Genomic DNA, 16,714 nt, shown 5'->3' with positions numbered 1-16,714 from the left:
ATGTTGGTTAGGGTTAGGTTTGTGTTGGAGATCAACTAGTTGAGCAAAGCACCTAAGTACTAAAAAGTACTAGGGTGTGGTTGCTTAAGGCGGTTGATTGACCAACCAACCGCCCCCAATGACCGGCTAGGTCTGCTTATGAGAAATAAACCTTATTTTTCTCCATACCTCTCTAAATAGTCAACCATGTCTTAATTTAGTATTATTATATTTGTGGACGCTACTATGGATGGTTAGGAGGCAGAGATCACATGGCCTAAGGTGAAGGACCCTTGATTTGCGAGGAAGCTTCAATCCTTTGTCCGTTTAGAGAGTCAATTGGAGGTAAGATGATCTCACACTCTCTTTACATATTTCTTCTCTTTAATTGGTGTGAATCCTTTTTCCATAATTCTGTGGACGGTTAATTGTGATGGTTATTATCACTCCATCAATGATATTTGATTGGATCATATCAGAAAACGGATCCTTGCATCCGAATAAAGGATTGATTTAATTGAAAGAGATGATGTGATTACTAAACCATTAATTATCGTGGGTTTTGGATTGTGTATGAGTTGTTAATTTAGTAAGGACGAAATTCAGATTTAGATCATCCCAAAATCGGATTAAAATTGGGAGATCAAAAGTCAAAATTTCGGACTTGAGTTGCTATCTGTAATAGAGGCAGTCCCTCAGGGAGGTTGATTGGCCCAACCAACCGCCATAAGCAACCAATTGGGTCACATAAGCCCAGTTAGTTTGAACATTGCTCTATTTTGAGTCATGTCCATAATGCATTTTTATAACACTATTCTAGGTAATCACTGAAGTTCTCTAAACTTTCTATTTGTGAGGTTTTATTACAATTACAATAGCTTTTACACTTCTACAGGTAAGGTCACATTCTTACATATAAGTATTGACATAATCTATGATGAGTTATCTATAACTTTGAATGCATTTGTATTCTTGTAACTTGCTGTAATAGTATGTTTAGATGATTTATGGTTAGTTATATATTGTGAATAATGATTAGATGTACTTCAATTATTATGTGATGTTGAAAGACTTATTATGTGATAATGAATGTTGATGTAATATAACTATGATTGAGGGTACCCTTATTGGGTATTCCTTGCTTGGGATATCAGGGGCTGTGGTATGGGACACTGCTTCCTGATGCCCCCAACAATATCATGGTTGCTAGCTGGATGACATACCTAGGAGGCCTAGATTGCATGGCTAGTTACCCATACATGCTACTACCCTTTCGGTAGGGATATTGAAGCCGAATGACCAGTGATGATGGGGATGTGACTCTGTCTCATCCTACAACGAGATTCAATTGTCTACTGTTAATCATGCATTGGTAGGGTTGCATATGTTAGGGTTGGGTTCATGGGCGTCCAAGGAACTACTGGGAGTCATGAGGGGACATGAGAGCATCCACCCCAACAATATGTGGATGATCATAGGGTTAGGGAATGGAGTCCAATAGAGGTAGCCAGTCCATGAGGATTCTCACTCCTAGGTAGAGAAGAATACTGAACCAAGTTGGTTAGTGCCATAGGGGAAGTATCTGAACTACATGTAGTATGTCATTGTATGACCTTGCATTGAATTAGAAACCCCGACATGCGATAGTACTCATGCCAATGATCATGGTGAGAGAGTGTGGACCTAAACCCCAACCATGGTTGATTGGCTAGGACTGAACCCTTTGCTCGGGATCCCAATAGAGGTAACTAGTCTGTGAGGGATCATAGTGACTAGACTTACCTAGAGGATATTTTAAAGCATATCTACCATATTAGAGACTTGAATAGTTAGATTCTAGTTACATCCATACACTTGCATATCATTCTTTATATATGTTGTTTATCATGACAAAATGTTGACATGTATATGAGATGTGTTGACGAACTCATTCCTTTTGTGGATTTTTGTTAAACTAAACAACTGGGAATCTTGGATCGGGAGAAATTCCCTATGACTGAGAGAACCCCAGTGAAGAAACTTTGGAGGCGCCAATGGGAACTGGCGATGTATATCACAAAGCCACTTGCGGATGCTTGAAAAGTGCTTACAACACTCATTGATGGCAGGAGGATTCAGGTAGTATGTCATTTTGAGAAGTCAATGGAGGAAGGATGGATGACTCCCTTCATTGCGAAGCTAGAAAAAAGACCGTCGCCTATGAAAGATCACAAAGAAACAATCATACTTAGTTATTTTTTGCTTTCGCTGAAACTCTATTATTTTTGGACATAATTACTTTATTCATTTTTCATTGATTCATTCCTTTCGAGTATTGGACTCATGTAATTCATTTTATTTAATTATTTGGATTATTCTTGCTCTCTATTATTATTGTGTGCATTTATTATCATTGATGGATAAATCGTGGATCGCACCCACGGGTTGTTGGGTGGGATCCATATCGGCAGGTAGAGTGTGACAACGATCGACTGAGACCTTTTAACACTTAGAAAAATCAGTGTATTTTTCTAAGGAGGGCTTGGGAACATCCTGACTAAGACCTACAAAATACTTGAAAAAATCAGTGTATATTCTTCTACCAAAAACGTTCGCAATCGACGATCAAGAAAGACAAACCAAACAATCGGTTTCAAAATCCTGATCATTTGGTTTGGGGGGCTTATGATAAGTATAAAAAAGTCAACCAGACCGAACCATGGTCGGTTCAATTGTCCCGGTCGGGACCGGTTCAAGAATCAAGTTAAGAGGTATCGTAAGCACGAAGGAACCTAAACGATTATAGAAGGAGACGTGATCCCTTTAAATTTGGGATAGACAATCGTGCCCAATATGAAAACGATAACCGACTTAGAGAAAAAGGGTAAAACCCTACAATTAGGCGGCTACAAAGGAAGATCGTGAATTGATCCAATGGTCAAAGATAAGAGGTAAACCCTATATAAACTATTTTTCTTCACTCCTCTGACTTCTCTCTCACTATATTTCTTCCATTGTTTCTTTCTTTAATAATAATAGTTTGCAAGTTTTTTTTCTTTAATTTTTATATATAATTTAATAATAATTTATTTGGAAGTTGTGATATTTGATAGTGCATCACATTTTCAATTAAGTTCAAACTTTTTTTTGTGTCGGATTTACTTGGACTAGCACTAAGTTAGGGATATGATAATCTTACTTCTGGAGATTTAAAATGTTTATCACCTGCTGCCTTTTTCTCACAAAATTTGTATGATGAACCTCTCATCTAAACACTACTGTTGTGTTGGTTGGTCTTCATCATTCTCACTTAACTGTTTTTTAGTTCACATTTGTTACTCTGAAATTTTAGTGGGATTTGATTTCTTGGTTTGCGATTTTAATTATTAATGGCAGGAAGACTCACGTAATTGGGGTGGTCACTTTAAGAGCTCTTGGTAACGTTCTTAGAAAATGTATTTGGCGTTCTTCTATTATTTAAGAATGGACCGGTCAGAAAAGTGGTATTTAAGATTGGATCGGTCAGAAAAGAGGTATGAAGAAAGCCTTTTGCAAGAAATAAAAAATGTGTTTTTACCAAAGAATAGAAACAAAAGTGATAAAATTGGTCATGATTAAAACCTTTGAATGAATTTATCAAACACCAACTTATTCTAATAGTGTTCCAGAAAAGAGGTATGAAGAAAGCCTTTTGCAAGAAATAAAAAAAATGTGCTTTCATCTCCTTTCCTGCTTCTCCCACCTTCATTTTCTTCACAAGCCTCTCAACGTCTTCTCTCTTTACGTTGTTGTTAATCTCTTCACCGATTCCCCATTTAATGCATGAATACCAACAGTTAGTCTGTTGATCTCCGAAGAAAGGCCAACACAATAGTGGCACTCCACTAGAAATGCTCTCCAGTTTGGAGTTCCAACCACTATGAGTCAAGAAACAACCCACGGCTGGGTGGATCAGCACTTCCTCTTGTCGGCACCAACTTACCAGAAGGCCTCTCTCTCTTGTTTGTGTCACGAACTCCACAGGCAACTCGGTTGAGTCACCAGCCACCAGATTTGGTCTTATGACCCACAAAAAGTTGTGTCTGCTATTAGCGAGTCCCCATGCGAACTCCATCAGTTGCTGAGGCATTGTAAATGTGATACTCCCGAAGTTCACATAAACAATTGAATTGGGTTCTTTGGTGTTGAGCCAATCAAGACACTCTGGTTCTTCTCTCCACAGATTGGATCCAATCAACTTCAAACGGTCGTCTTGGATCTGGTTCAACTGCAGATGTAGAGGACCAATGCTGTAAATTGGAGGCAACATTATAGAGAGTGCATTCAAGGCTTCTTGCTCCAGGGCATCGAAGGTATTTAGAATGATAGCTGCTGCTCTTGGAGCTCTTGTCACTTTTTCCTTCATGAAGTTAAGGAAGAAATCGTTTGAATCTGTAGTCCTAATGAAACTAGGAAAATGTTGAAACTTGTTGAGGAATCTGCATGAACACTTGAATGATTGTTGTAATCACAACACTTTGTCAGAGCTGAAACGTACCAAAGGTACTTTCTTTAAGGTATTTAGACACCTCAATTTGTGCAATACGGGTACCAAATGTGTCTTCACCCCAAGATTAGTCAACCCAAACCTTTAAGGTTGCACCCCAGAAAGGTTACTTAAGGTGTAATCAGGTTATGTTCCCTGCTTAACAAAATAACAACAGGGAGCGAGAGAGAGAAAGATGAGGAGAAAATTCAATGTCCAAAAATGAACTCCGTTTTCTATGACACAATTTAAAGAAAATTATATGTTTAAGGCTTCGTGGGGGATTGTTGTACATATGTTTATTATTTTATATTTTTATATAAATATATGTTTTAATGCTGTCTTTTATCCTATGGTTTTTATAACGGAAATTTTAGTCCCACATCGGGCTGAAAGGAGCTAACTTTCTCGTTTATATATAGTAAGGACCTATGCAATATTACTTTGGGGTTAAGGATCGAACCCTGTGCGACGCGAACCAAGCTTAAACCCAATATATATATATTAACAATGTCCACTGCTGGGTGAAAACATGGAGATGCCATTAGAGAGAGACACTTTCCTTTAAAGAGGTCAGCTGGATAGGTACCTTTCTATAGGGAGTTGAGCTGAATAGGTACCCTCACAAAGAGAGGTGACCTTACCTTTTCACCCACAGCCTTTCAGGCTTTATATAAACCTATTTTTGAGTTCATTTTTGGACACTGAATTTCATCATTTTCTCTCTTTCTGTCCCTGTTGTTATTTTGTTAAGTAGTGAACATAACCTGATTACAACCTTAAATACCTTAAAGAAAGTACCTCTAGTACGTTTAAGCTCTGTCAAAGTGTTGTGATTACAACAACAGTTCAAGTTTCATGCAGATTCCTCAACAAGTTTCAACACCTTCCCCCTGCCAAAAATCACCCCCTCTCTCTCTCTCTCTCTCATTGCAAATCTAGGAAGCAAACCCGGTGACAAAAAGAGTTGCAGATTAGAAAATTGAAGGCATAAAATGCTCAAAGAGGCAACAAATTAGGATGCCTGACGAAACCCAACATCTGAATCGTAAGATGAATCTCTTTCAACCTTCCAGTGCATGTTGGCCTCAAGAACCTAAGTAGCACAATCTAACCAAACCTTTCGATTGTAGCTTTATAAAGAGTTCCATTGCTCGATTTCCCCACAACTTCTCTGGAGCATCTAAGATGTCTTGGATTGTGAAATTCTTAGCACTAGGAAAATTGTACGAATCCTCTATTTCCACTTCACATTCTTTTTTCCTTCCCAGAACTCTATTTTTGTGATGCCTTATTTCTTGCCCATCTCTTACAAAAGTAGAAGACGATGCACATAATACCAATCACAAGAATTGCAAGGACCACGCCCACAATCTCAAGTGTGAGGTCAAGTCCCATTTCACTCGAGAAATTATGAACTTATGATATATTTCTATACTTCTCTACCATTTCCAATTCTAGGAATGGAAAAGCAGCATCAATCGAGAACAAGGATTTGAAAGAATCTGATTTAGAGAGAGAGAGAGAGAGAGAGAGAGAGATGGGTGATTTCCAGCAGGGGAAGGTGGGGGTGGTTTCCGGCAATGGTGGTGGGCAATTCCAACGAGGTGTCGGTAGTAGATGGGTGAAGGGATCACCCACCTATGAGTTGGGTATGTGAAGGCATTAAATGGGGGTAGTTATGTCATTTTACTTTATTGAGAGTAATATGACCATTTGTCACCTCACTTAACAGAATCTAGTATAAGACCCTAACAATGTGCAACTTTGTAATTTAGCGGGTGCCATATAATTTAGGCCACTAAAGTGAGATACCAAAGTTTTACCCCCATTATAATAGTGGGTGACATGTAAAAAACACATTTCTTTTCTTTTTCTTTCTTTTTAATTGGGAGTGGGGTGGGGGAGGCTTTGGGATGGGTGGTTATATTTGGACTTTTATTTGTTGGGCAGTTGGAGCCTACAGCCACCCCGATGAGATTATGCCATGTATACGAAAAAGGGTTTTTATTTGCGCCATCGTTTGCGCAGGGCATTGACATTATGACACGTATTTCGTTAAAGATCCAACGGACAAGACTAGAGGAAAGAAGGTAATTAAACCCATAACGTAAAAGAACTTCCAAAATTTACAAAAATCTACCTGCAATGACAACTGAATTCACAATGAGACCAAATAACCATAGCCTACGAATCTTCTTGCCGTCGTCTCCGATGACCCAATCCCGTTTCTTTCTCCCTTCACCAAATTCACCAGAGCCCAACGCTTCAACTTGAACAGTCTCAATTCCAAACCCTTATTTCCCAAGCCCTAGTTGGAGATTAACATTTGTCTAACTTATTTTCTTCAAGAATCAGTGATTCCCCCATTCCCTATTCGGAAAATAGACTTTGGGGACTCATTTTCTCCGAGAATCAACGGTCTTTTTTCTTTCTTCTTCCTTTACGTGGGTTTTTAGCTTCAATGATTCTCCCATACCTATGTCTAAAATATGACAAGTAGGCGACTAATAGAACCACAGACTTCATTTTGCAAATTTGTAAAAGATTAAATCCGTAAATGTAAAAACAAAAAGTTATTTTTTTGGGAACGGATAGTAATTACATAATTATATTCTTGTATAAAATTTTCTACTTGCATAATTTTAAATGATATTTTTTTTTTTTTTTGGTGTAATCCATCGGGATCAAAATGAATCTACCCCAGCCCCTTTGATTTCACACTGTTGTATCATTTTTTGTAAACGTGGCATAATCTCAACGGGCAGCTTCAGACTCGCCACTGCCGCAAATAAAAATTCGTTTTATTTGCATTTCCTTCTTTTAGCTTTATTAGTATAATAAAAATGTTAGAGACAATAGTATCTTTTGCCGTTATGCATCGTTCCAACCCCTTGGAAAAGTATTATGAAAAAAAAATCTCTTGATGGATTGAACAAATCTAGCTAAGAAATCTATACCAGAATTCAGTTTCTTCAATCCGGCTAAGAAATCTGAATAAACAGCCTCTGAGTAACACATGCCATGCAACTTGTAGCATCCTTTGATCATCTGAATAGCAGCCTCAGAGTCTAAACGCACTCGATGTATATAGTCAATTAATCTGGAATTGAACCAATTAATCTGTTTGGGCAGAGTTCTTGCTAAATAAACTCTTTAAATTCTTTTCTTTTTTTTCAGCAGGGGGGGTTGTTGAAATTCTTGCCAAGTAAACTCTCTCTCAAGGCTTCAATGCTCTTCCATTCATGGTGTTTTCTCTAGGTTTCGCTCGTTTAATCATGTCAAGCCACCGAGGCATCACAAAAGATATTTCCAATAGTTGGGTCTTCCCAGATCGACCTGTTAAATGAATCTGCTTATGCTTTGCTCTTTCACCAAGCCAGAGGGTATTGGAGGAGCTCAAGGAGAATCTGTAAGGTAAGTATCCCCAACTCGGGGTGAGAGTGTCTGTGTCAGTTCAACTGGGTAAAGATATTTCTCTGCTTGATGACTGGAATGTCATTAGTTGTCCAACAATTGTGGTAACAGGTTATCAACTACCTTCCATGAATGGTTGGTGCTGAATGGTTTTTGTGATTCATAATGGATGCATGTTTATCGCCAAGCTGGAAATTTGGGTTTCGAGATGCGTATGAAAGCGGTATTGGATGGGAGTTCTACATGGTTTGCAAATGGCAAAGCAAATGGGAATTGTGCTTAAACAAGTATGGACTAATTGTCAGGGCTTACATTAACTTTTACCCTCCCCTGCCAAGGGTGCATCCTTGGCCAATTTAACTTAACCCAATTTTTTTAATGATGCAAAGGAACTCTCTCTCTACAACTCTTCTCGGAACAATAACAGAGTACAGTGACACATAACCATGCAAATGGCTTACCTTTCAACTGTACAAGATGCAACATGCCAAATGGATGAGAAATCTACAAATGTTCAACAATTTTGTGATCTTCATCTTAATCCTGCGAGTTTTTACTAATCAAGCAAATCAAATGTAAAATCTTGCTCAGCCAGGTTTACCATTGATAGCTAGATCTGCCCAATGATGATCACTGATGATTCAAGCTAGAGATATTTTTTGAAAGTCACAATCCCTAGCCAACAGTGTCATTCACAGGAATCATGTCTTTGTCAATTCTGCCTGTATCTCTTCATTATTGGTATACCATAGGAGATGGTCAATCAATAAATTTCTGGTTGCGGGGAGGACAAGAGAGGGCAAGGCCAGCGCAAACCAACCCAAGAGGCGCACGGCGCCGGACAACGAAGGATATGAAACAGGGCCCGCCACTGGAGCTCGAAGGCGCAACCAAACCAGCGGCCCACACCGCGGCCCCGCCGGGGTCCCCGATCGCAAGTGGTTGTGGGGCGAGTCAGTGTTCCCGTGTGTGTGCGCCGCCTGATCGATGGCTGGGTGGGCAATCTCTTGTTGATGAATCTGGCCCTTAAATCACCTTTCAATAGCTTCTCAACTAGTGTATCTGAGTTTCTTCTGTGGTTGAATGAATAATATAATAAGCTAGATCGTGGTTGTTTTGATTATCTCATATCTATTATTCGTACATTCAAGTGGGTGCATATTCTATCACTCGTATATTCAAAAGTGTCTTCTGAGCTTACCTGTATGGATGAGTGGTTTTTGCCTACTCATGATCTAATCAGCAAAGAGATTATATCTGAAGCTTCCCTCATCCCCCTATCCCTTCAAAGCTGTAATACTCAAATCTGGAGATTCAGACTGCCTGGAAATTTTTTGGTTTGAGTCAGGTTGGGAGGGTTGGAGGAACAAGAGTGTCAAACTGAGGCTTCTTATATCCTGCTTTCACCATATGGCATGGAAAACCATTCTGTGAAAGGTTTTCATTTCATGATAATGTCTAGCAGAAGGGAAATGCCGTATCTTGTTGCTTTTTATGCTCCTACGACTTGACACATCTGAGTATCTATTCTTATTCTGCCTCTTTTCTATAAGAATTTGGTCATCTTTCTGGGAGGATTTCAGTTTTTATGGCTACTCATATCGAATATTCAGGAACTTCTTTGTTGAGATTAATGCAATGCTCGATCAATCTCAAGGAAATCTGACCTGCAGCTCATATTCTCATTCCTTATTCTACATGGAATGAACAAAATAAAAAGCTCTCTTCCTTGAGAGCGCATGGCTTTCAAAGTCGATTACTCAATGACATATGGACATTTGTAAAGCTCAATATTTCCACCATTCAGAAATCTTATCACTAAAAGGAGGTTTGATCTCTACATAGAACTGCAAATTTCAGTTCCTCTCATTAGGTGCAACTGAAGAAACCCATTCAAGGCTGGTGTAAGTTGAATGGCAAACCCTAGTCATGCAGGTGTAGGGGTTTTAGGAGATAACTGTTACATTGTATTTGTTTTTTTCCTTGATACCTTAGCATCACTGTGAGTTATCATGGGGGAGAGTGTTCAGAGCTGAAAAAGAAAATCACCAATCTTTGGGTAAAATGCAAATCAGGCTCTCTTCAATTGATCCTTATGCAGTGCTTGAAGTCCACAAAATACCGTGTCTCTCAAATTCAATGGATTGTTTCCCATCACTATTGGGATGGTAATGCAGCAGCAGAATTCCCTGCAAAGTGAAGTGCTTCTGATGAGGAGTCTCCAGGATGGATCTCCCCTGTTTCCATTTTTCTGCCTAATCTCATTTGGAATGCTAATGGGTTGGCCTAGATACAAAATTTTATAATTGTTGTTTTACTTGTTAATTCTTTGATGCAATGCCAGAAGAGAACAATGAGTCAGGATTAATCTTTTCTTTAAATTCTTTTGTATCCTAAGGTGGAAATGCCAAAATTTTAACCTGTAAATTTCAAGTTTTTTTAATACAATTCTATGAACTTTAACACAAAAAGAGAGTATGAACTACTTTGGATTGCTTATATGATGTAACACAAGCTAAGCACAGTGTTGAAGGTGTATCAACCTTCTAGATTTTAACTTACAGAGGTCATAGGTGGTTGACATGGTTCTATATTAGGGGGAAAGTTCCAAAACTGTACAGAGATAAAGTAGAAGGTAGACACTAGTCAGAGAAGTCAGGCTCACCACAGAATGCATCCGGCTCAAATGATCTAGCAGAATCATCATTGTATATTCCAGGTACAGCCCTACCCCCAGCTTCATCAGAAGAGATATAAGAATTGTTCTGTTTGCCTTCAATGTTGAGAAATAGTACACCACCACATAAGACTAAAGATGCTGCCAGCCCAACTAGTGTAAATTTCAATCTGCTTAATACTGGCTTGACCTGAAATTGGAGAGACAGGTGTTCAAGTTAACAAGGAACAGACTACCCATCAAAGCCCTGATGGTGGTCTCTGATTTTGACAAATAACATAGATAACTAGATAAGTAGTTAAGACTCCAAATGTGTCACTCACTGAATATGAACCAAGAAGGCGATCTCGTGCCAAGACTTCTGCAGTTTTTACCCATATCTGTAGGGAAATGAAGGACCTTGCTTCAGTTATATTAAACATATATGTAATATTATGAATCAAGAACAGACCTAAGAAACTGAATAGGTTAATCCATGTTTTAGTTGATCCAACATGTTAGGTAATTAACCAATGTGCCAAAAAGCTACGTAACTAATGGAATGGGTAAAATCAAGTAGGTTAATCTATTCATCTATGCTGGCCTAATCTGATGCTGATATGCTAGATTCAGCCTATTAGACACATTAAAACAGACCTTAGTTTTTATCAGTGAAACTCTAATGGAGGTTTGAGCATAAAAAAATTCACTTAGTATGCCTCATGGTAGAAAGAGACTCTTCTACTAAGGATTAACACAGATTCTAAATCATATGGTAAGAAATCATTGGAATGGAATCAGATCTTGAATGAGAATTCATTTTACAATACAGGAAACGAAGAAGGGAAGAGAGGTTACCTGGCCATCGTACCACCCAGTCTCTTCATCTGCAACCAACCCAGAATGATTCCTTTCACTCCTAATTCACACAAATAATTAAATTGGAAAGAGGTAAAAGAAAGTGAAGAAGAAGAAGATAAAAAGGAAGAAAAGATTCATACACTCGACAGTGGCGCTGAGAAGACGATTTCCAACGTAAGCCCAACCGAGATACATCCGAAGGACAGCGAGGGTAACAAGTAGGAGCCCACTGGAGGCGGCGCCGAGAACACAGTTTAGGGGCTGAGATTCAGGATGAACGATGCCAAACCAAGCAACTGGGAGGCCGATGAAGAGAGAGAAGGAAGCCCCCATGAAGAAGAGACGAGAACTGTAATTGGGTAATTCTCCTGCTGCCCAGGAGAAAGGGAATGAAGCGGCTAGGTTCTGGTACTCATTTACGGGTTGCTGGTCCATTGGAACTGGACACTCTGTGTCAATTCCCGATGAGGAAGAGGAGGAGGCAATTGGGAGGAATCGCCGGCGTTGTTGATGGTGGTGGAACTGACACTGATTATTTCCAGGGTATCCGAATCTGTTATTGTTGTAGAAGAAGACAGAGGCTGAGAAGGGGGTCACCTGAGGAGTTGGGCAGGCGTTGATGAGCCCTACGAGTGGTGCTTTGCCGGATCCCGGCAACATAGACGCCGCAGGAGCCATGGCAGTGGTCTCCGCAACTGACGCCTCCTTGCCAGACTCGGCCTGAGTTCGAATGAGAAAGAAATGCACAGCTCTCTCCTACTAATCAATTATGCCACGTGGAGTAATGATATGACAACTTAGTAGTGGCGGAAGCAATCATTGTGTCAATAAAAAAAAAAAAAATTGATAATTGCCAGCATTTTCTTTGTGAAAGAAATTTGGGTTCGAGTCACTCATGACACAAATGTAAGATAAAAAAGAAGGGCACAGCTTTTGGCTTATTCATGTTATTTTGCCAAAGGGTTAAACAACAAAAATAGATGGCAAGTGTCAACAAGGTTCAAGTTTATAGTCGGTCTATTAGGATGCCTCAGCTACATACATCAGTACACTTATACTTGACACCAATTGCAATGATAAACAACCAAAAACTGCTTGGCAATCTTGTGGCAAGGGTGTAAAAACCTTTCTTGGGTTTTCAAAAATGGTTACATGTCTTCTCCATAAAAAAAAAAACCTCGGAATAAACAGACACTATTGTGATGAATATGCTGTCTGCGTGACCTTTCTTGGTCATCCATCCTCGTAGGTAGGACTCGTGCTCCCGGCTATGCTACCGAGGAAGTCAGAATAGGAGAGCACTCGTCTTTGGGTGGGCTTACAATTTAGATGCTTTCAGCAATTATCTGCTATGCACTTGGCTACCCTGATTTTACCGTGGGCATGATAACTGATACACTAGAGGTGTGTCCTTCCCAATTCTCTCGTACTAGGGAAAGGTCCTCTCGATGCTCTTTCCTCTCAATGCTTTAACGCCCACATCGAATATGGACCAAATATCTCACGACGTTCTAAACCTAGCTCACATACTACTCTAATGGGTGAACAACCCAACCCTTGGAACATACTACAGCCCGGGTGGCAAAGAGCTGACATCGAGGTGCCAAACATTCTTGTCGATGTGAACTCTTGGGGAAGATCAACCTATTATCCCTAGAGTAACTTTTATTTGTTGAGCGACAACCCTTCCACTTGGCACTGTCGGGTCACTTAGGCCGATTTTCATCCTTGTTCGATGGGTGGGTCTTGCAGTCAAGCTCCCTTATGCCTTTGTACTTGAGGACCAATCTCCATCCGGCCTAAGGAAACCTTTGCATGCCTCCATTATCTTTTGGGAGGCCTACCACCCCTAGAAACTGTCTACCTAAGATTATCCCTTGGCCCGTAGGTCCTGACATAAGGTTAGAATTCTAGCTCTTCCAAAGTGGTGTCTCACTGATGGCTCCCCCCCCCCCAACCCAAAAGGAGGCCTTCTTCTTTCTCCACCTAAGTTGCGCACAGAAAGGCCCAATGCCAATCCTAGGGAATAGTAAAACTTCATGGGGTCTTTATGTCCAGGTGCAGGTAGTCTACATCTTCACAGACATGTCTATTTCACCGAGACTCTCTCCAAGACAATGCCCAGATCATTACGACTTTCATGTAGGTTGAAACTTACCTGGAAAGGAATTTCACTACCTTAAGATTGTTATAGTTATGGCCGTTATTCACTTGGGCTCCAGTCGTCGGCTCCCCGATCATCAAGTCACCAACTTCCTTGACCTTCCGACATTAGGCAAGCGTCAACCCTCATACATGGTCTTAGGACTTTGTGGAAACCTGTGTTTTTGGTAAACAGTCACTAGGCCTGGTCACTACAACCCCCCTTCTCCCGAAGTTATGGGGCTATTTTGTCGAGTTCCTTAGAGAGAGTTGTCTCACGCCCCTAGGTATTCTCCACATACCCACATGTGTTAGTTTCGAGTACAAGTACCCCTTTTTTGAAGGTCATTTGAGTTTTTGCTGGGAATATGGCATGGGTTACTTCAGCAGTGTCGTAGCACCGGTACTCAAACAATGGCTTGAGGCATTTTCTCTACCCCTTCTTACCCTAAAATAGCAAGATCACCTTGTGCCCTTGAATTGATAACCATCTTTCTGCTAACATAGCCTCCTCCATCCCTTAGGACAAACAACGGGTAGTACAGGAATACTCACCTGTTGCCCATTGACTACGTCCTTCAACCTGATCTTAGGCCCTAACTCACCCTCCATGGATGAACCTTACGGAGGAACCCTTAGATTTTTGGGGCATTGGATTCTTACCAATGTTTGCATTAATCAAGCCAACATTCTCACTTCCTCTTCATGCACACCTACTCACATGTGCTTCCCTCTAAGGTTGAACACTCCTCAACTGATGCATTTTTACATCCCACAGCTTCGGCAGATCACTTAGCCCCATTCATCTTCAACGCAAAAGCGCTAGATCAATGAGCTATTGCACACTCTTTCAAGGGTAGTTGCTTCTAGGAAAACCTCCTAGCTGTCTCTGCACCCCTATCTCATTTATCACTAAGCGGTCATTTAGGGGCCTCAGTTGGTGATCCAAGCTATTTCCCTCTCGATGATGTAGCTTATCCCCCATCATCTCACTGCCCAACCTTGACCCCTTCTTTGGGGGGTCATATCTAGTATTCAAAGTATTCCTCGATTTGGTACCACTCTCTAGGCCTACACCAAAATAGAGCTTTACCCCTAGATATCCGGTCAACTATTATGACTCAAGGCATTTCACGGAGAACCAGCTAGCTTTGGGTTCGAGTGGCATTTGACCCCTAACCACAACTCATCCACTGATTCTTCAACATCAGTTGGTTCAAACCTCCACTTAGTTTCACCCAAGCTTCATCCTGGTGATGGATGATAGATCACCTAGGTTCGGGCCCATAAGCCAGTGATAATTGCCCTATGAAGACTTGCTTTCACTATGACTCTAGGTTCCCTTAACCAAGCTAATGCCTATGAGTCGCCAACTCATTCTTCAACAAGTACGTGGTTAGAGCCTTGGTCTCCTCCACTGCTTGGGAGCTTACTATTTCATGTTCTATTTCACTTCCCAATGGGGGTTCTTTAACCCTTCCCTTGTGGTACTACTTTGCTATCGGTCACCAAGAGTGTTTATCCTTGCAAGGTGGTCTTTGTTGATTCACACGAGGTTCCACGTGCCCCATGCTACACGGGTTAGAGCATAAGCTAGTGATCCTTTTAGCTACTGGACTCTCACCATCTAGGGTGCAGTACTCCACCACCTCACCTAGCAACACGATGCTTGTATTGCCCTCCCACAAACCCGTTTTCAAGGTTTAGGCTACTCCTATTGCTTTTGCTTTCTTTCCCTTTGGCTACTAAGATGTTTCAGTTCACCATGTTGTTTCTTTCCTGCCCATGGATTCAATAGCAGTTTGAAAGGTTGACCTATTCGGGAATCTCCAGATCTATGCTTATTTTTAACTCCCCAAAGCATTTCGTCACTTACTATCCCCTTCCTTGTCTCTCTGGGTGTAGGTATCCACCGTCAGCCTTTCCTCATTTGAAACCTTGCCGTTAACTATAAGGCTATGCCATCCTAAGGTGCTGCTAGATGGAAGGATCTTATCAATGTCCATGAATGATAAATCATAGATCAAATTGCCGAATTGGAAAACTTGGGTGCTATCATATACCTTTGTATCGGCTAAGTTCACGAGCTGGAGATAAGTGGACTCGAACCGTTGACATCCACCACAGGGTAAACCACTACCTCTCAGGCCTCCCCGACTAATTCAACAACAAAGGCCAACAATAGACAATAACTCCCCCCCCCCTCAAACACAACTTACAACGTTCATCGTATTGTGCTCTCCTAAAAAGCAACCCTTATCAAAATCTCAAAAGGTGCTGAGTTTTAATCCCATTCTAAGGACTCTTGTGGTTCCGGAGAACCATGAACAAAGACTTTCCCCCTTTTTGCCCAACTCTTTGGCCTTAAGAATGTTGGTTTTAAGAATCAGTGATTGCCCTTCTCCAACCCTTACTGCCCAATCGGAGAGGGAACAATTATTGCGTTCCACTTATTGAACAAGGTTTTTATGGTTGGTCTATGACCCCTAGATGTATAGGGTGTCCTTCTGGTGATCTCATAGTTCTTATGGGGTGGAGACAATGGGGTTGGTCCATGGATTTTCCTTCCTTTTGCCGCATTTCGCTCAAAGGGTTGAAGGGAGATAGTGCATCAAGATGTTTGCAATGGCCAACTTGATCCTCTTCCCCAAGGATCCCATATGAGGGAACCCTAGGAGAGCCATCGACTCCAACTACCATCCATCAACGATCCACACTAGATGTGACCAACTCCCCATCCTACCTCCTCTACATTCTTAACAACCCATCTTTGTATCAGTAAAGTCTTTGAGTAGCATGTTTCGGTCCCTTCCCCATTACTTAGAAAAAGTGATATACCAGTTTAGGAACAAGATTCTATCATTACCACCTGGACAATTAGACGTCCAACTCATAATCACAATGACCCAATTGCAAGAGCGACGCTCTACCAATTGAGATATATCCCCCCAAGCCAAGTATGGCATACATGAAGGAGTCATATGCTTCTTATATTATTTTCTTTGGCACAACTGGGCCATCCTAGACTTGAACCAGACACCTCACCCATGAAGTAAATCATTGCACCTATGATCCAACCAATTGGGGGAGAATCAATAGATTCTTTTTCGGGAGTGGTTGATCCTTCCCGTACGTGCGTACAACTCTCCATTGTA

The 16,714-nt window shown here is 40.8% G+C and overlaps 1 protein-coding gene and 1 pseudogene across 1 annotated transcript; both read right to left on the bottom strand.

Moving 5' to 3' along the window:
• Positions 1-9,465: 9,465 nt before the first annotated feature.
• On the bottom strand, positions 9,466-12,154 carry LOC149011597 (YCF36, putative (DUF1230)). The gene is made up of 4 exons (XM_089162098.1): positions 11,558-12,154; positions 11,415-11,443; positions 10,901-10,957; positions 9,466-10,767 (listed from the first exon to the last, which is right to left on the bottom strand). Exons 1-4 carry the CDS (start codon positions 12,093-12,095, stop codon positions 10,543-10,545), a joined length of 849 nt encoding a protein of 282 aa, XP_089018224.1. The 5' UTR covers positions 12,096-12,154; the 3' UTR covers positions 9,466-10,542.
• A 386-nt stretch (positions 12,155-12,540) lies between these two features.
• LOC149011596 (25S ribosomal RNA) lies at positions 12,541-15,350 on the bottom strand (annotated as a pseudogene).
• Positions 15,351-16,714: the final 1,364 nt, after the last annotated feature.

The sequence above is a fragment of the Hakea prostrata genome, chromosome 7, assembly GCF_041222555.1.
Source record: "Hakea prostrata isolate BN-2017 chromosome 7, UWA_Hpros_2, whole genome shotgun sequence".
NCBI classification, from domain to species: domain Eukaryota; kingdom Viridiplantae; phylum Streptophyta; class Magnoliopsida; order Proteales; family Proteaceae; genus Hakea; species Hakea prostrata.
This window is presented reverse-complemented; position numbering and strand designations above follow the sequence as displayed.